Genomic DNA, 19,544 nt, shown 5'->3' on the forward strand with positions numbered 1-19,544 from the left:
CTGGGCGCTCCACAGACACACAGTGACGGAGATCAGGGCCCCTTTATACCGGGTGCTGGACAGACACACAGTGACAAAGATCAGAGCCCTGTCACACCGGGCACTGCACAGACACACAGTCACTGAGATCAGGGTCCCATTGTGCCAGGCACTGCACATACACAGCGACTGAGATCAGAGCCCCGTCGGGCTGGGCACTGCACACACAGTGTTAAGTTGTCCAAGGTAACAGATGTCCAACGCAGCCAACTACATACAATTATTTATGAAAGGCAGGGAAAATTAAAGGCAGACTGAATTAGTCCAAACACACTGGCCAACCAATACCACCCAAGGAGTGTGCTGAGAGCATGACTGGTAAATAAGAGGAGAATGGAATCAGAAAGGAATGGAGCAAAACTGGCTTGTTGGAAATTTGGCTTAATTGGTGGACAAAATAATGAGGGAGGGGCTGTTCCCCCATCATTCTCTTTTGGAGTCCTGAAAAAGAGTCTTTGGTGGGGATTCACAATGGCAGAAGCTGAGTGGACTGGAAAGAGTCAGGCCTACCAACATGTCTGCCACCCCCACCGTCTCCTGGGAGCCCGGGATCTACCATTACACCGTGGGGCCTGCACCGTCCTGATCCTGAGTGTGGTCCCAGCCAGACTGACTCAGACGACACTACCACCTCCACTGACTTTGACTAAATCCTGAAGAGCAGCTGGGACATGAGACTTGGGTCTTTGCTGTCCCCCAGCCCACTGTGTGTCCTTTTCCTTCCCTCCTTATTATTTCTCTGTCCTCTTCCTCTTCTTTTGCCTTCTGTTTAATGAGAGTCTGGCTTAGCTGCCCAAGACTGAATATTTTGCAATACTGCTGTGAGCCCGTGACCAGAGAGGCAGCTAAAAGCAATGCCCTAAACCGGCCCAATGCTGTTACAAGGTCTCGGAGTGGCTGATGGCACCATGTGCTGGGCCTGTGTTTCTCCAACAGTGAGTTTGTGAGTGCGAGTTAACGCTTGAGACAGAAGCTGCATTTTCTCTCTCGGCTCTTCTTTCCTTTCATGTCTTGAATGTGTTTGTCTTGTTTTGTCTTAAAGGAAGCAGGAGCAGATTCTAGCAACAACAGCTTCAGCCCATCTCAGCTCAGCTTTTGTCTATTCCCACAAATGGACAATTTAATACCCTCTGTAATACCAGCTGAAGGATTGTCAAACGGCCAGAACTCTCTTCAGCGAAAGGGAAAGGGATGTTGTTACAACAAAAATCTCCCTTAATAGTTTACATTTCAAAGGCTGGACCATTTCCCCTTCTTTTTCTGTCTCTTTATTAAAAGGTTACACTGATTTTTAAGGGTGGTTGTTGCCATGGGACTAAGCAGGCCGAGGTCTCTGCCCTGGAGTCCCAGCCCATGTTGAACTGTTTCGTGTTGGACAGTGACAGGGTCACGCTAACACCTTGGACTCTCGGGCCCCATTTCTTCCATCGAAATTAGCACAGACGTGGGAACTGAAGCTAGGTCTACACTACTGCGGTAAGTCGACCTACGCTACGCGACTCCAACTATGTGAATAACAATCTTGGAGCCGACGTACCTTAGGTCAAGTTACTGCGGAGTCTACACCGTGGGGGGTCAACAGGAGAGTTCCTCCCCTCGACTTATTGTTGGGGGTAGAATATAGGGGTCGACTGGAGAGTGATCTGCTGTCGATTTGGCAGGTCTTTACTAGACCCATTAAATCGACCGCCGATGGATCGATCTCGAGCGTCAATCCCTGCCCTCAGATATAGGCCCCTTTGGCAAGCACAGGGTCATGGCATAGTGCCCCCTTATGGACTTTCCCAGCATCCTGACCCTGCTGCGGTTACAGTAGAACCTCGGAATTTGGAACACCTCGGGAACGGAGGTTGTTCGTAACTCTGAACAAAACGTTATGGTTCTTTCAAAAGTTTACAGCTGAACATTGGCTTAATACAGCTTCGAAACTTTCCACAGAAGAAAAATGCTGCTTTCCCTTTATTTTTGTAGTAGTTTACATTTAACACAGTACTGTTCTGTATTTGCTTTTTTATGTTTCGGTTTCTGCTGCTGCCTGATTGTGTGGTTGTGGTTGCAATTGAGGTGTGTGTGGTTGACCAGTCAGTTCGTAACTCTGGGGTTCATAAATCTGAGGTTCTACTGTATCTCCATGGGGTGTGGGGAGGAGGAAGCCTCTGTCCCCTGCATCCACTCCTTTTAGGGCACTGAAGGGGCTTAGCGCCTAACTGTTCCCAAGCAAAAAAGTAAAGTTAACTGACTACTAGGTTGTCCCCAGTATCCTAACAGTTTCTTAGCGGAGCGACACCGTCTCCTGAGGGCTGAGTGCTTCTCCCCCAGCGGCTGCCCTCCTACATCAGGCCTATTTCTCCACGCTTCCTGCAGAGAGGCAGAGCTCTGTCTCCCTTCCTTGCCAGCCAGCCCTGAACTATGTCACTTTTTGTCTATGGCCGCTACTTCCTTCATTGTCTGCTAGATGTGTTTTTTAATCTATCTCCTTTTGCACAGTCTAGTAGCCTTAAGAAAACTCAGCCAGGCTTTCTTTGCACAATTCCATTTCCTTGGCATTCTCACATAGGGTTACCATAGTTCAGGTTCCCAAAAAAGAGGACACTGCTGGGGTGTGTGTGTCTGTGTGTGAGCTGGAGGGGGGTACAGTTGGGGGTGCTGGAGGGGGTATCTGTGGCAGGGGTACTCACTGGAGGTGGGGGCTGTGTCACTCCCTGTCACGGTGGCAGGGCAGCTGGTGCAAGCTCAGGATGCAATGCCAATCGTCAATCAGCGCCTCCCAGCGGGCCTCCCTCCCCAGGGCTGGGAACCTAAGCCTAGGTGGGTGGGATCTGGCAGCTGTTGCTTGCAGGGGAATGGACCAATCAGTTGCAGATGTAGGGGAGGGACCAATCAGGAAGCAGACCAATTTCTGAGCAGCTGGCTTGTCTGCTCTGCAAAACCCGTGGAGGTTGCCTGTTATTTGAAAAATCCACCTGGACAGAGGAAGGAGGCTCAAAAAAGAGGCTTTGTCCGGGAAAACCCGCATGTATGTTAACCTGATTCTCACCAGACCCTTTGGGGACAAATCTCTGATCCAAAGCAGACTCCATTTTTCATAAAGAAACTTTATTTCCATAGAATATTGCCCACTCTGCCACAGACCATGATCAATAATGTCTTTGGTTTTGCACACTTTACCCAGCCCGCCTTTATATCTTTTTTAATAACTGTAACTTATCATTTAAGGTACAATGACCTGTTAACGCTTAAAATGAGTACTTCACTTTTCCTTTCCTGACTGCAGAGCGTAGTATTATCTTGGATTTTGGAGCATACGTCATAGAACCTTCGTCCTTTTGGTTCCTTAGTCCGTAGTTCTTGTCACTCCTTCGCAAGCTCCTTCATGACTTTCAAATTCCAGCCTATTTAAGGGTATTTTAATCTCCACCTCCTCATTTTTTAGAGCATGTTTTATTGCTTTGTCAGTCATCTCATTTCTGGGTATTCCAATACATGGCGGAATCCATGTTGTTTGTTATACAGACAGCTGCCTGCGTTGTTTCCGGAGTGAGGAACATTATTTCATTTATGATGTTATTTCTGCTTTCCGAAGTCCCTGTTCCAAATTGTCATTTTGCCTGACAAGGAATCAGATAAAATTACAGCACTGGTCAGCATAGGCAGCAGGTATAATAGTCCAGAGGATGCTAAGCCTTCCATGGCACAGCCGCTGCAGACCTGCCGCTGGAGACCTGGGCCATGGTGGCCCCACCTGCGTGCTGCCTCTTCCCCTCCCTGCTCCGCCCCTTCGCCAAGGCCCCCATCTCCCACCGCTGGCCAAGTCCCTCCTGTCCTCCAGCCCCCTGCACCTGCGAGACACCCCCCCACCCGCTGCTCGTTTGTCCCAGCAGGTGGTGTGGGCCTCGCGGGGGAGGGGGGAGGAGAGGAGGAACGAGGTGAGCGGCGGCGGAGAGGGGCTGAGTGGGGAGAGGGCCGAGTAGGGGCAGGGCCTGGGGTGGAGCAGGAACAGGGTGGAGGTGGATGTGAACCGGGCTGCGAGCAGAAGAGGTGGGACAGAGAGCTAGCCTCCCCCAGGGGAAGCTTCACCAGTCACCCATGCTGGCTAGTTGCACATCTCTTACCCAGCTTAGTGCCAACAATATCCTGATTAGATCAGCTGTCAGAACGGTCACAGGATTCGGTTTAGATTTCTGGATTCCAAGGCTAAGGACGCAGACGGCTGTTCCCACTCTACCCATGATGTCATCTTTGGATCCATCTCTATAGATTTAGCAAAGCTCAGCCCTGAACTGAGCCACATTCTCACCTTTTATTCTCCCTCCAGGTTTAGCATTGGCTACCGGTGCAGCGGGGAGGGGCTAGCTGGGCCCAGAGACTCCCTTTAACCCCTTCTTTGCTAGTGTGGGGCCTCTCTCTATGCCATCGCAGGCAGTAAGTGGGTTGTGGTCACTTTCAGATATCACAGGCCTCCTATAAATAAGGACCTGGAACTTTTTACTCCTATAGGCTACAAGCAAAGCCTCCTTGTCTGGCCGAGGGGAAGAGGAGGAACAGGGAGCAAGGCTACAGTTCCAGCGTGGCTGCCCCGCACTTCTACCCAGGTTCCAGCATTCCTGTGGAGGCCCTCAAATTGGCCAGGGCCCCTGGGCATGGGCCCCATTAATCCACCATTGGCTTGGAGCTTCTGGTCATGTTCTTCTACGGCTCAAAATATCACCTATGTAAACCTTGGTACCCTCTACACCATCCAAAATGTGTTGCATTTTCCAGTGAAACATTGTGGGTGCTGAGCACAGCCCAATCTGGCAGTCTGTCTCCCAGAAAGAGTGCTGGATATGCACAGACATCGGGTCTGTTTTCCACCTGGCAGAACCCTGCTGTCGCATCTGGTGTATAAAAATATCTGGCATCATTCACCTCCACAAAGACGTCTCCCCTTTGTAGGTAGTAGGAAAAGTTCCCTTTTTATGTATTGATTTAATTGATTTAATCCTGCATAAGCCAAGGGTTCTGTCTTGCCTACAGTCACCAGTATGTGATTAGTCCTGCCATGAGTGCCAGGGACTGGACTAGATGACCTCTCGAGGTTCCTTCCAATCCTATGAGTCTATGATTCTATGTGTACACACTCCTGGTTCTTCTATTTGATCTATGTTTCCCAGAGCAACAAGCTTAGCCTTTGCCTTAGGGTGACGGGAATTTTTCCAGGAATGTGACTTGAGGGTGGTTGGGCTCTTTCAGCTTTACTGTGTACCATATCCCCTGGAAGATGTCCTCAAACTCTTCCTCAATTGTTTTGGTCCCCTGCCCCTCCAGTGAGAACCCTCAGGGCTTGCCATGCTCCTAACCCAATGGTTCTCAACTGCCAACCCATGGGCCACTTGCGGCCTAATCATCACAGAGCTACGGCCCATGTAATATCCTCAGGGCCATACGAGTAGTATTGGATGCGGCCCACAATGGTAAATAGGTTGAGAATCACTGTTCTAACTTAACAGCGCACACTCTTTTCCCCAGCACTATTACTAATTGGATCCTTTCCAGTTTGTTTTTTACCCATACAGCCATAGGAGCTGAGTTTTACTTTTTCCCAGGGGTGCTCCATGCCTGCTCTGCCCTGAGGCCCTGCCCCCATTCCATCCTTCCCCCAAGTCCCTGCCCCCATTCCACCCCCTCCCCCGAGGCCCCACCCTCACCCTGCCTCTTCCCAGCCCCGCTCCGCCCCCTCCTACGAGGCCCCTGCCTGCCTGCCACTCGTTGCTTTCCGTCCCTCCACAAGTCTTTCCTCAAGCTGCCAAACAGCTGTTTGGCAGCATCTCCAATCAGCTGTGGCTGGTGGGTGCTGCGCACTCACTATTTTTTTCCTGTAGGTGCTCCATCCCCGGAGCACCCACGGGGTCGGCACTTATGCATACATCCAGTTTGCATGCTCTCTTAGTGGGGGTAAGCTCAGCTCGGTAAGCCCTGAGTTGTACCCGTTTTTCTTCTACTGCCCAGGGGCTTTTCTGTCAGTGCTAATATCACTGTTTCTGGGACCACAGTGGCTCGTGCACCTGCACTGAACTTACAATGAACAAACGTCCCGTTTGCTTTCAGGGTGACAGTCCCGTCATCTTCTGCTGCAACGCGGTTCACTGCTCCTCTGAAGAATTCCTCTGCACTAGTGGTACCGTGGCCGTCCTCTCTATCCACGCTGTGCACATGCTACTGCTGCTTGCAAACTTTTGTAAACTGATGTAATCTATTGCCGTTCTTGCCTCATTTCCCATAGGCTGGGCAGTGTCTTGGCTTGTTCTGGTTGTCACAGCACGTGCAGCTCCACGTGCCGGTCTTCTGGACTCTGACTTTGAGCTCCACATGTCTCTCTCTGCTTATGGTCTCTTTTCCTGTAGTGTTTTGGATTCTCTGTCGCATCCACAGTGTCAGAGCACACTCCACCCTCCATAAGCTTCATTCTGCTCTGCCTCCTTTCTGTTGTTTGACAAATCGTAATGGCCTTGCAATGGATTCATGCTGGGTGTTCCAGTACTGTCGCTCTGAGTTTTTTGTCTTAGATCCCAGTCATGATCTGGTTCTCTGATCAGGGACTCTGTTAGCCCCCCATGGGCAGTGGGTATTGCAGGTCAGGGGAGGCTGAGCCTCCCCAAATGACCAGGCATGGCCCCACCCACGCTCCACCCCGAAGCCCCCTCCTGCTTCCCTCTCTTCCCAAGCGTCTCTTCCCCAAAGTAGGCAGAGGCAGAGGCTGGGGCTGGGGCTAGGACAGCCTGGCCAGCAGCCTGGGACTCAGGGCGGCTGGCTCTGGTGCTCTGACCCCCCAGCACTGGGGCAGTCCAGTGCTCCGAGGCTGGGCCCACCGACCCAGCACTCCGGTGCTGGGTTGGGGATGGAAGGGATGGAGGAGAGGTTGGGCCTCAGGCACAAGGACTGGGGCTGGGGGGCTAACTTCCCCAAATGGGTGGTTCACGCGCTGCTCATGTAGCCCCCTCAAAATTACAAGATTGCCTGGTCAGCCTCAGATCAGCCACAAGCTCTTCTATAGTTTCACCTTCTTTTTTGAATGCTCAGATTAAAAGCTTCTCTCTCCTCTGGTTCATTTTTTTGGGGAGTGCCACCCACCTCAAACTTCTGTAACCCAGTCTGATAATCAGCCTCCTCTGCATGCGCTAAGAGGCATCTGTCAAACACATCAGGTGCTTCAGGACCTGTTATTGGCATTCACATTCCCCCCCACCCTTTAAATCAAGGGAGATTCACTGGGTAATTCTCCGGACAGAACAATTTCTGCCTTTGAAATTAACAAACTGCCTCCCTCAGGCCTGTGATCTCCTTTCATTTGTCCCTCTGTCCAGCTGTCTCTAGAGGACGTGACCCTGGAGCCAGACACAGCTCACCCCAGCCCAACCGCTCGGGGAGATTGGACATTTACTCCTGCGTACTGGGCTTTGACAGCTACCTGTCAGGGAGACGTTAGTGTGAGGTGGAGGTGGCAGGTGCAAGGGGCTGGCTCTGGATGTTACCAGGGAGTCTGCCAGCAGGAAGGGCTGGTCCAGTTTCAGTTCCAGGCAAGGCACTTGGGCCATCCAGTTCTCCATGGGCCAGTAGAGGGCAATCAATGTGTAGTGGAGCCAGCTAGACACGCCCCAGAGACCTGGCAAGATCAGAGTGTAACTGGACTACGAAGTGGGGACCATGTGCTTCTATGACACTGAACCTCATGGTTCCCATCCATGCATTCACTGCCTCCCTTACAGGGAAGAGCTGTCATAGAATCATAGAATCATAGAATATCAGGGTTGGAAGGGACCTCAGGAGGTCATCTAGTCCAACCCCCTGCTCAAAGCAGGACCAATCCCCAATTAAATCATCCCAGCCAGGGCTTTGTCAAGCCTGATCTTAAAAACTTCTAAGGAAGGAGATTCTACCACCTCCCTAGGTAACGCATTCCAGTGTTTCACCACCCTCCTAGTGAAAAAGTTTTTCCTAATATCCAACCGAAATCTCCCCAACTGCAACTTGAGACCATTACTCCTTGTCCTGTCATCTTCTACCACTGAGAATAGTCTAGAACCATCCTCTTTGGAACCACCTCTCAGGTAGTTGAAAGCAGCTATCAAATCCCCCCTCATTCTTCTCTTCCGCAGACTAAACAATCCCAGTTCCCTCAGCCTCTCCTCATAAGTCATGTGTTCCAGACCCCTAATCATTTCTGTTGCCCTTCGCTGGACTCTCTCCAATTTATCCACATCCTTCTTGTAGTGTGGGGCCCAAAACTGGACACAGTACTCCAGATGAGGCCTCACCAATGTCGAATAGAGGGGAACGATCACGTCCCTCGATCTGCTCGCTATGCCCCTACTTATACATCCCAAAATGCCATTGGCCTTCTTGGCAACAAGGGCACACTGCTGACTCATATCCAGCTTCTCGTCCACTGTAACCCCTAGGTCCTTTTCCGCAGAACTGCTGCCTAGCCATTCGGTCCCTAGTCTGTAGCTGTGCATTGGGTTTTTCCGTCCTAAGTGCAGGACCCTGCATTTATCCTTATTGAACCTCATCAGGTTTCTTTTGCCCCAATCCTCCAATTTGTCCAGGTCCCTCTGTATCCTATCTACCACTCCTCCCAGTTTAGTATCATCCGCAAATTTGCTAAGAGTGCAATCCACACCATCCTCCAGATCATTTATGAAGATATTGAACAAAACCGGCCCCAGGACCGACCCCTGGGGCACTCCACTTGACACCGGCTGCCAACTAGACATGGAGCCATTGATCACTACCCGTTGAGCCCGACAATCTAGCCAACTTTCTACCCACCTTATAGTACATTCATCCAGCCCATACTTCTTTAACTTGCTGACAAGAATACTGTGGGAGACCGTGTCAAAAGCTTTGCTAAAGTCAAGAAACAATACATCCACTGCTTTCCCTTCATCCACAGAATCAGTAATCTCATCATAGAAGGCGATTAGATTAGTCAGGCATGACCTTCCCTTGGTGAATCCATGCTGACTGTTCCTGATCACTTTACTCTCGTCTAAGTGCTTCAGGATTGATTCCTTGAGGACCTGCTCCATGATTTTTCCGGGGACTGAGGTGAGGCTGACTGGCCTGTAGTTCCCAGGATCCTCCTTCTTCCCTTTTTTAAAGATTGGCATTACATTAGCCTTTTTCCAGTCATCTGGGACTTCCCCCGTTCGCCACGAGTTTTCAAAGATAATGGCCAATGGCTCTGCAATCACATCCGCCAATTCCTTTAGCACTCTCGGATGCAACTCGTCCGGCCCCATGGACTTGTGCACGTCCAGCTTTTCTAAATAGTCCCTAACCACCTCTTTCTCCACAGAGGGCTGGCCATCTACTCCCCATGTTGCGATGCCCAGCGCAGCAGTCTGGGAGCTGTCCTTGTTAGTGAAGACAGAGGCAAAAAAAGCATTGAGCACATTAGCTTTTTCCACATCCTCTGTCACTAGGTTGCCTCCCTCATTCAGTAAGGGGCCCACACTTTCCTTGGCTTTCTTCTTGTTGCCAACATACCTGAAGAAACCCTTCTTGTTACTCTTGACATCTCTTGCTAGCTGCAGCTCCAGGTGCGATTTGGCCCTCCTGATTTCATTCCTACATGCCCAAGCAATATTTTTATACTCTTCCCTGGTCATATGTCCAACCTTCTACTTCTTGTAAGCTTCTTTTTTATGTTTAAGATCCGCTAGGATTTCACCATTAAGCCAAGCTGGTCGCTTGCCATATTTACTATTCTTTCGACTCATCGGGATGGTTTGTCCCTGTAACCTCAACAGGGATTCCTTGAAATACAGCCAGCTCTCCTGGACTCCTTTCCCCTTCATGTTAGTCCCCCAGGGGATCTTACCCATCTGCTCCCTGAGGGAGTCAAAGTCTGCTTTCCTGAAGTCCAGGGTCCGTATCCTGCTGCTTACCTTTCTTCCCTGTGTCAGGATCCTGAACTCGACCATCTCATGGTCACTGCCTCCCAGATTCCCATCCACTTTTGCTTCCCCCACTACTTCTTCCCTGTTTGTGAGCAGGAGGTCAAGAAAAGCTCCCCCCCTAGTTGGCTCGTCTAGCACTTGCACCAGGAAATTGTCCCCTACGCTTTCCAAAAACTTCCTGGATTGTCTATGCACCGCTGTATTGCTCTCCCAGCAAATATCAGGAAAATTGAAGTCACCCATGAGAACCAGGGCGTGCGATCTAGTAACTTCTGCGAGTTGCCGGAAGAAAGCCTCATCCACCTCATCCCCCTAATTCGGTGGTCTATAGCAGACTCCCACCACTACATCACTCTTGTTGCTCACACTTCTAAACTTAATCCAGAGACACTCAGGTTTTTCTGCAGTTTCGTACCGGAGCTCTGAGCAGTCATACTGCTCCCTTACATACAGTGCTACTCCCCCACCTTTTCTGCTCTGCCTGTCCTTCCTGAACAGTTTATAACCATCCATGACAGTACTCCAGTCATGTGAGTTATCCCACCAAGTCTCTGTTATTCCAATCACGTCATAATTCCCTGACATCACCAGGACCTCCAGTTCTCCCTGCTTGTTTCCAAGGCTTTGTGCATTCGTATATAAGCACTTAAGAGAACCTGCTGATCGCCCCTCGTTCTCAGTATGAGGCAGGAGCCTCATTCTGTCAGTTCCTCTGGGTCTGGTCTGTAGGGACCTCCCTTAGGCTGTGTCCCTGAGCCTCTCCCAGCCAGATCTCTGCACATGCAAACCTGCTGATGCATCATAGGATCAGACGCAACTATCCGGATTGCAGGACAGCCCTGTTTCAATGCATGTCATGCCATAAATGGGCAGATGGCTGTGTTTACTTACTACGAAACCTCATGGGAAGGCTGTTTTCATACTGCAGGAATGGAAATAAATCTGCTTTTAATGAAATAGAACGTTGGAAACAAGTTCTGTTGAGTGCTGCTGTACCCCCCAATCCAGATCATCAGCAAGGGTCAGACACCAAGCTATGTGAGGTAGATGCCTGGTTCCCAGGGGGTGAGATCCCCAGAGACTGGTCAGACTACCAGTTTTTCTTTCTCTTTTTTTTTCCCTGTCATTTTTCCAAAGCTGGAGAAGTTTTGAAAAGTTACAGAATGGAAAAATGAAAAAAACCAATTTTCTAGATATTATGTTATTATTTATGTCTTTGGGGTAGTGCCTGGGAACCCCAGCCATGGGCTAGGACCCCACTGTACTAGGTGCTGGCCAAACACAGAACAAAAAGACAGTTCCTGTCCCACAGAGCTAACAATCTAAATAGAAACAAAGAAAGCTCCATGGATGCCATTTGTTCCTTGCATTCAGTGGCAAGAGAGGGAACAATAGGGAAGAAAAAAAACCAAACTCTGAAATTTCCAAATAGTCCAGAAACCTAAATGAAAATTTCAGTTCAAGACAAAATGAAAAATGCATTGGATTGAAATTCCCCACTGAGGAACCTAGCTGAAAAAAACACTTTCCTGCCTCCCCAAATGATGGTTTGGATGAACTCCCGTTTTCTGGTGGGAAAAGGGTTTGGTTGGACCATTCTCAGCAGCAAGACTCGTGGTGCTGTTTTCTATTATCTGCATTGTGTCAGCAGCTGAGAGCCCAGCCACGGGGTGAGGCCACACAGGCCTGAGCAACTAGCAGAGAGAAGAGCTTTGTGCAGTGACGGAAGCCCTGATGTGGTTCCACACTAATAGCTCACAGACATGAAGATGTGCGGGTATGTTCACGGTGGGAGGGATTTCCCTGATCTTATAGGCATGAGTCCACAGCTGGAAACCAGCCCTTGGGCTAGCCCCATGCCTGCATTACCCTCCCACAGTAAACCCAGCAACGGTCAGGCCCTGCTGGTATAACTCATGGGCAGAACATCTAGGGCTGAGTTACACACAGACCTGCATCAAACAGCCTGTTTATTCCTACCCCCCTTTCCGCCCACCCTATCTGCGGGACCTCACTCAGCTCAGGCCAGCAGCATCATAGATCACGTTGAATGAGGGTGGAAAGAAAAAGTAGTTACCCCACTTCACAGGTCAATTGGCAGTTGGTTTAAAACAAACAAAAGGAAGTATTTCTTCACACAACACACAGTTAACCTGTGGAACTCTTTGCCAGAGGATGTTGTGAAGGCCAAGACTATAACAGGGTTCAGAAAAGAACTAGATAAATTCATGGATGGGCAGGGCTGGTGTCCATAGCCTCTGTTTGCCAGAAGCTGGGAATGAGCGACAAGAGATGGATCACTTGCGGATTACCTGTTGTGTTCATTTCCTCTGGGGCACCTGGCATTGGCCACGGTTGGAAAACAGGATACTGGACTAGATGGACCTTTGGTCTGACCCAGTATGGCCGTTCTTATGTTCTTACAAGGGTGGGGGAGGTAAGAGTGATGCAGTGTGACACGCAGATGTCTCTGGCAGAGCCAGGAATGGACCCACATCTCCAGGGTCCCAGCCAAGTGCCCTTTCCACCAGGCCAGTGATCTCCTCACTCCAGTTGGCCCCTCAATCTGGCACTGGGGCTCTGTTAGACCCTGACAGTAGTGGTGACGGGCGTCACTGCCCCAGAGCCCTTTGCTGCTCACGTTCTTTGTGTCTCTGATCACGGAGTCTTTTCCAATAGGCCCAATTCGACATTTCCCGCGTAGCTCCTCCAGGCAGGGCTAGCGATTACGGACATTGGGCAAGATCCCCAGCTGGCATCAATGGGGCCAGATCCCCTGCTGGTGTCAATGGGCTGTAGCTCCATTGGAGTCAATGGGGCCAGATCCCCAGCCATAGATGCTGGCTTTCTCCAGGCATGGGGGTTGCTCAACCCCCTGCTTCGCCCCAGGTCCCGCCCCCACCCTTCCCCTTCCCCCAAACCCCTGCCCTTGTCCTGCCTCTTCCCACCCTGCCTCTTTCCCGCCTCTACTCACCCAGTTCTACCCCCCCCGGAGCGCGCCCCATCCCCACTCCTCCCACTTCCTCCCAGAGCCTCCTGCATGCCATGAAACAGCTGATCGCAGTGGGCTGGAGGCGCTGGGAGGGAGGGGGAGGAGTTGATCAGCAGGGCCGCTGGCGGATGGGGGGTGCTGGGGGCGAGGTGGGAGCTGGCTGCCAGTGAGTGCTCAGCACCCACTCATTTTTTCTGTGGGTGCCCATGGAGTCAGTGTCTATTCCCCCAGCTGGTGTCTATTGGAGTCAATGGGCCAGATCCCGAGTTGGAGTCAATGGGCTGTAGCTCCATTGGAGTCATGGTGCCAGACCCCAAGCTGATGTAAGTTTACCAGAGCTCCGTTTCTGTCGATTAGGCCAGATCCTCAGCAGGTGTAAATCAGTGTTGCTCCACTGGAATTAATGCCAGTTTACATCAATTGATGATCTGGCCCAGTAATTTCTGCTCTGTAAAAAGGTATTATTTGTTGCCAAGGACAAAGTAACTGAATGGTTCAAGGTAATACAGTAATAAACATACCGACCTGATTCTTAGCTTGTTCACCCCTGTGTAAATCAGGAGTAACCCCATTGGAGTCACTGGGGCTGGTTCCCTTCCGTTTATACAGCGTAGCTTCCGCTGGCCCCACGTAACTATTTTCCAGCATAGTGACTCTCTGTCCAAAACTGCCCATGTCACCTGAAGCAAAGTCCCTGAAGTCTCTGTGCCCTCTGTACCTTGGGGGTAACCATCGCTCCCTGCCTCAGAGGGGGTGGTGAGGGTGAACTCACCAATGAATGTGAGATGTTCAGATACCACAGTAATGGGAACCAGATAAGCACTGTGACCAAAACCCATCCATCTGTGACCAAAACCCAGGAGCCCTGATTCCCAGCCCCTGCCCCACCCCCTGCTCTAACCAACTAGATCCCACTCCCTCCTAGAGCCAGGGGTAGAAACCAGGAGTCCTGGCTCCCAGCCCCCCTCGCTCTAACCCACTAGACCCCTACTCCCCTCCCAGAGCTCAGCCAGGGATAGAACCCAGGAGTCCTGGCTCCTAGTCTGGTGCCTCTACATGCAGAGGCACAAGCCCCAGCTCGCATGCCTTTCTGGGGCTGCATTGTGCTCACCTGGCTCGTTATCTCAACACAGTGGATTAGCTCTCTCCTGGCAGGGTTGCCATGTCCCGAGCAAGCCGATTAGAGGTGACCTGTGACTGGGAAGAAAGTCCACCCTCCTTGTTCTGTTGCACTTTGAGTTATTTTCCAGGCAACCAGGAGTCCCCTTGGGGGGAAGAGAACTGAACCCAGCAAGGTGGGAAATTGCCTGGTCCGCAGCCCCAAACCATATTCCAACTGCCCAGCACTGCTGAGGGCTCGGCCAGGCATCCAGCCTCATCTCGGCAGACGCTTCAAGGGCTGGGAACACGATGGGGATTTGATAAGCAGCCCTCAGAGGATCAGTATGGGCCAGGAGGGGCAGACGGCAGCTGGGCCTGAACAGGTAGGAAGGAAGGAGGCGAGTGCTGGGGCCTTTCAGATGTAACAAGCAGGCACAATGCCAGCCAATATCAATCGGGGTTATCAGCGATTTGTAGGGGGGAACCTTGTGGGTCAGTGGATAGGGTACTAGACTGGGCAGCAGGACTCCTGGAGTCCATCCCTAGTTTGGGGAGGGGAGTGTGGCTGAATGGTTATAGCAGGGGAGTTGGGAACCAGGACTCCTGAGTTCATCCCTGGTTTGGGAAAGGGAGTGGGGCCAAGCAGGTTAAAGCAGAGGGGCTGGGAGTCAGGTCTCCTGTGTTATCATAGCTAGTCTGTCTATGCCTCAGTTTCTCCTCCATAAAATGGGGTTAGTGGTCCCCCTTCTTGTAGGAGGGTTGTGGGAATTATTTAAAGTTGGCTAAGTGGGCTCAGATAGTCCAGCAATGGGGGTGGAGTGGCTCAGAGACATGCCTATAAGTACAGTAGAAAGGACAATCGCATTTGCGGTGGAGGGACAGAGATTGGAAGTTATCTCTGGCAGACTCTTTTTCCAGAGCAGAGATTCTCCTAGAACAAGGGTGGGCAAACTTTTTGGCCCGAGGGCCACATCTGGGTGGGGAAATTGCATGCAGGGCCATGAATGTAGGGCTGGGCAGGGGGTTGGAGTGCGGGAGGGAGTGTAGGGTGTGGGAGGGGGTGCGGTGTGCAGGAAGGGGCTCAGAGCAAGGGGTTGGGGCATAGGAGGGGTGCAGAGTGTGGGAGGGGGCTCAGGGCAGGTGATTGGGGTGCAGGAGGGGTGTGGCAGGGAGTTGGGGTGCAGGGTACAGGAGGGGTTTGGGGTGCGGGCTCCGGCCCAGCGCCACTTACCTGGAGCGGCTCCGGGGTGGCAGTGGCACGCAGCAGGGCTAAGACAGACTCCCTATTTGCCCTGTCCTCACGCCATGCTGCTCCCAGAAGCTGCCAGCACCACATCCCAATGGCCCCTGAGGGAGTAGGGGCACAGGGCTCTGCGCACTGCCCTTGCCTGCGGGTACCTCCCCCAAAACTCCCATTGGCAGTGGTTCCCGTTCCTGGCCAATGGGAGCTGCGGGGGACGGTGCCTGCAGGTGAGGGCAGTGCACAGACCCCTCTGCCCCCGCTCCTCCAGGAGCCGCAGGCATGGGGCCCGCAGTACCCCACAGGCAATCCCACAGGCCGCATCCAAAGCCCTGATGGGCTGGATCCGGCCTGCGGGCTGTAGTTTGCCCAGCCCGTCCTAGAAGGATCCACTCCGGACAACAGCTTTCCCCCTGGTTGGTCATGGCAGATCCCATATTCTCCTTTGGCTGCTCACATCCTTGCCGTCCTCATGGGCTCCAACTCCTTGCTGGGTTATCCCAAGATGAAGGTCTACAGAGAAAAAGGTAACTGCTCCTGCGTGGTTCCCAGGGCATCAAAGAACCAGACCCCTGTGGGTGCCAGTGTGAGTTCATGGGGCGCTACACACCAGTTAGCCACATGTTGAGGTACCCCATCCTCCCATCCACGCCTGGGAAATGGAAGGTTCCCACTGGCCTTTGCTATCCTTTAGTGCCCATTATACAGTATACCTGCCCCTTCCCCACCCCTCACCCTCTGCTGCCCATTACACAGTATAGACGCCCTTTCCCATCCCTCACCCACTGCTGCCCCCAGTGCCCATTATACAATATATATATACAGTATAGCCGCCCCTTCCACACCCCCACCTTCTGCTGCCCCCAGTGCCTACTATACAGTATAGCTGCCCCTTCCCCGCCCCTCACCCTCTGCTGCCCATTACACAGTATAGATGCCCTTTCCCATCCCTCACCCACTGCTGCCCCCAGTGCCCATTATACAGTATAGCTGCCCCTTCCCCACCCCTCCCCCTCTGCTGCCCCTAGTGCCCATTATACAGTATATCCACTCCTTCCCCACCCTCTGCTTCCGCTAGTGCCCATTATACAGTATAGTCTCCCCCCTCCCCCTCTGCTGCCCCCAGTGCCCATTATACAGTATAGCTGCCCCTTCCCAAGCCCCACCCTCTGCTGCCCTGTTCCCTTTATACACTGTAGCTGCCCCCTCCTACCTCTCACACTCTGAGATCTGGGGATACCAGTCCTTTCCCAAGTCTCTGACTGTACATTTTAAATTTTCGATTGAGAATCTCTGCCCAGGGCCCTCTGCCCTTTAGTATTTCCCGTAGCTTGAGAAAGCAGAACGGAGGAGCTCTTGCCTGAGCAACTACAATAGCATTTTCTGCTCCTAGCTATAAGCTCAGGCTCTCACCTGCTGGGTTGTCTCTCTCCACAGAGGATGTCACTCTGGACGCAGATACAGCTCATCCCAGTCTGGGCCTTTCCAAGGACCGGAGAAGCGTGACAGCCACAAAGACAAAACTGGCTCTGGCCAATAATCCAGGGAGATTCGACATTTACTCGTGTGTGCTGGGCTCCGATGGCTATGAGTTGGGGACGCATTACTGGGAGGTGGAGGTGGCCGGCACAGGGGGCTGGGCTCTGGGTGTCACCAGAGAGTCTGTCAGCAGGAAGGGATGGTTCAATTTCAGCCCCAAGCAAGGCACATGGGCCATCCAGCTCTCCAGGGGCCAGTACCAGGAAGTCACTGCAGAATGGAGCCCGCTGCACCTGCCGCAGAGCCCTGGCAAGATCAGAGTGTATCTGGACTATGAAGAAGGGGTTGTGTGCTTCTATGATGCTGACACCATGGCCCCCCTCCACGCCTTCACTGCCCTCTTTACAGGGAAGATCTACCCATTCTTCTGGGTCTGGACTGTAGGGACCTCCCTTAGACTGTGTCCCCCACAACCCTCCAATAACTGAGGGCACAGTCTAGAGGCTGCTGCCATTTCTAAGGACATCAATGGACATTGGACCACATTTTGTCTCAGCCAGAGATTGAAGCATGAACACCGTGATGCGTCTGGATTTTAGCCCATGAGGCAGCATCTCCCTTAAATACCTCTGCACTGCCTGCCACGCTGCCCCTTGTGCATGGGAAATGCTCCCTAATAAAACCCAAGCAGCTGCTACCTTCTCCTCCCCCAGGTCCCTCCTTAATTGTCACCTCTGCCATGATGCCTCCAGAGTTCCAGCCTGGTGATCAGGGCTAGACAAGTGATCTGCTGTGAATATGACTCTTCCTCATCTTTCCTATCCTGCTCTACCTTTACCTCCAATTGAAAAGAAATATACCCTGTGTAGCTAGCTGAGGTGGTCCAATTCTTCCCTGTACTGTGAGAGAAATGAGAATTCTGGTTTAGCATATGTGTTAATTGTTTTGTGTTAGAGGGAATTAATATAGATGTCAGTGCAGCTCTCTCCTTCTAGGTGTTTAGGGTATAAACTGGTGATGAATACACTGAGGCTGGAAATTAGAAGGAGCTTTCTAATGTAGCCTTTTATTCTATTTAACATGAATTTTGTACAGCACCATGGGTTTGGCTCTGGCGGCTACAGTTTCAAGCTTAATGGTGTGAAAGTCACCTCTGCTACTTGCTTTAGAGTTAGAGTCTTTAGGAACACATAAAGATCAAGGGCAGTGACCACACAGACATTCACAAGGACAAGGTCTCGTCTGTTTTACAAGTTTTATTAAAGTTATGATTACCCAAGCATACAGAAATTCTATACAGACCTATGCACAAGTTACAAATACAGTTATACTCACATTCTCCTAGATAGTGTTAGGGTCTGTTGTCTCTCATGACTTGATCATTAGTAGAGGGATGGTTCCTGCTGGGGTTTACCATAGGGAACTCCATTTTTCTAATCTAGGCACCCGCTCTACAATTTGATTCTGACTATACCTCATTCTGCGCATGTCCATAAAAGTGTCAAGCCTCTTTTTTCTTATTGGTCTGCTGTCCCCTTGAAATTTAAGGGACCCCTATTTTCTATAGGCTGTGTAAGTTCCCTTTGTTCTCATTAGCATTGACACACAACCTGTATCCTGTGGTTAAGACACGTCAGAGACAGATGCGCCTTTACAGTATTGTTATGATCTAATATTAATCTTCTGGGTAATTTTTCGCAATATTACCACTTGGTACCTCTTTTCCCATAACCTTAGGGCATTGGGTTATTTCTCGGTCATTGGCTTATGTCATCATTTCTTGTCTTCAAGGCCCAAAACAGCTAAGCTGAAATCTTGCAGGCCTCAGCCTACAGATTCTTGCATTTCAGCTTGTCTTACTTATGTCTAATACATAATTCTTTTAAATACTAATCAATCTTATACTTTTATAATCCTACAAATTAACTCTAATTAATATACAATGAATATATGTAATATAACACATTGATTAAATGATAACGTCACACAATAAATGAAAAATAAACTAAAATCATTGGCTACACTAACCATCAGCAGAGTGAGGTTCTGGATCAGCCTCCCAACAGGAATCATGGGGGCAAACAACCTATTTGAGGATGAATTGTGAAAAGTTCGTGAACAAGATAATATATGGGGTTGCCTGCAAATGCGTTAGCACGGACCAGACTCCATCACCCAGGAGGTCCCTTCCAATCCTGTGTTCCTAGGTGAAAAGAAACAAAGACAAACCATGAGCTTTAACACATTGGGTGCCTCCCTAATTTTCTTGCTTGAGGCAAGGATGTGACAGCCTATCATGGGATAATTTCCAGAGTGTTCAGACGATATGTGTATGGGTGAAAGCAGAGCTGCTGGGTAGGTCGCTAGCTGTTTTTAAGAAACTACTTAGGCCTATAATGGATGCTGATGCAAATGGGAAACTAGAAGTCCCTGTCTTCTCCTATTTTTATCTTTTGAGACAACATGGCATGTAGTTGCAAAGGCAGATTTTCCAGGGAATGGTCACCCCTGAGCATAGTGACCTCAGGTGCCCACCTCGATGAGGATTGGACCATGGTGACTGCATGCAGGGGGTATGTCAAGGTTCCTCCCCCACTCTGAACTCTAGGGTACAGATGTGGGGACCTGCATGAAAAACCTCCTAAGCTTATCTTTACCAGCTTAGGTCAAAACTTCCCCAAGGTACAAAATATTCCACCCTTTTGTCCTTGGATTGGCCGCTACCACCACCAAACAAATACTGGTTACTGGG

General features: G+C 50.9%; 2 protein-coding genes across 2 annotated transcripts in view; one reads left to right on the plus strand and one right to left on the minus strand.

Annotated features, from left to right (window-relative positions):
* Positions 1-17,905, plus strand: part of LOC141998780 (butyrophilin subfamily 3 member A1-like) — a 32,886-nt gene extending 14,981 nt beyond the window's left edge. Inside the window, 3 exon segments of the mRNA XM_074971769.1 lie at positions 14,223-14,456; positions 15,744-15,840; positions 16,751-17,905. Of these exon segments, the coding sequence (XP_074827870.1) occupies positions 14,223-14,456; positions 15,744-15,840; positions 16,751-17,280 (861 nt within the window). The 3' untranslated portion in view covers positions 17,281-17,905.
* LOC141998762 (uncharacterized) overlaps positions 1-19,544 on the minus strand; it is a 406,176-nt gene that overhangs the window by 322,211 nt on the left and 64,421 nt on the right. The gene's annotated exons all lie outside the window — the stretch shown is intronic.

This window comes from Natator depressus, chromosome 14 (genome assembly GCF_965152275.1).
Source record: "Natator depressus isolate rNatDep1 chromosome 14, rNatDep2.hap1, whole genome shotgun sequence".
Lineage (NCBI taxonomy): Eukaryota > Metazoa > Chordata > Testudines > Cheloniidae > Natator > Natator depressus.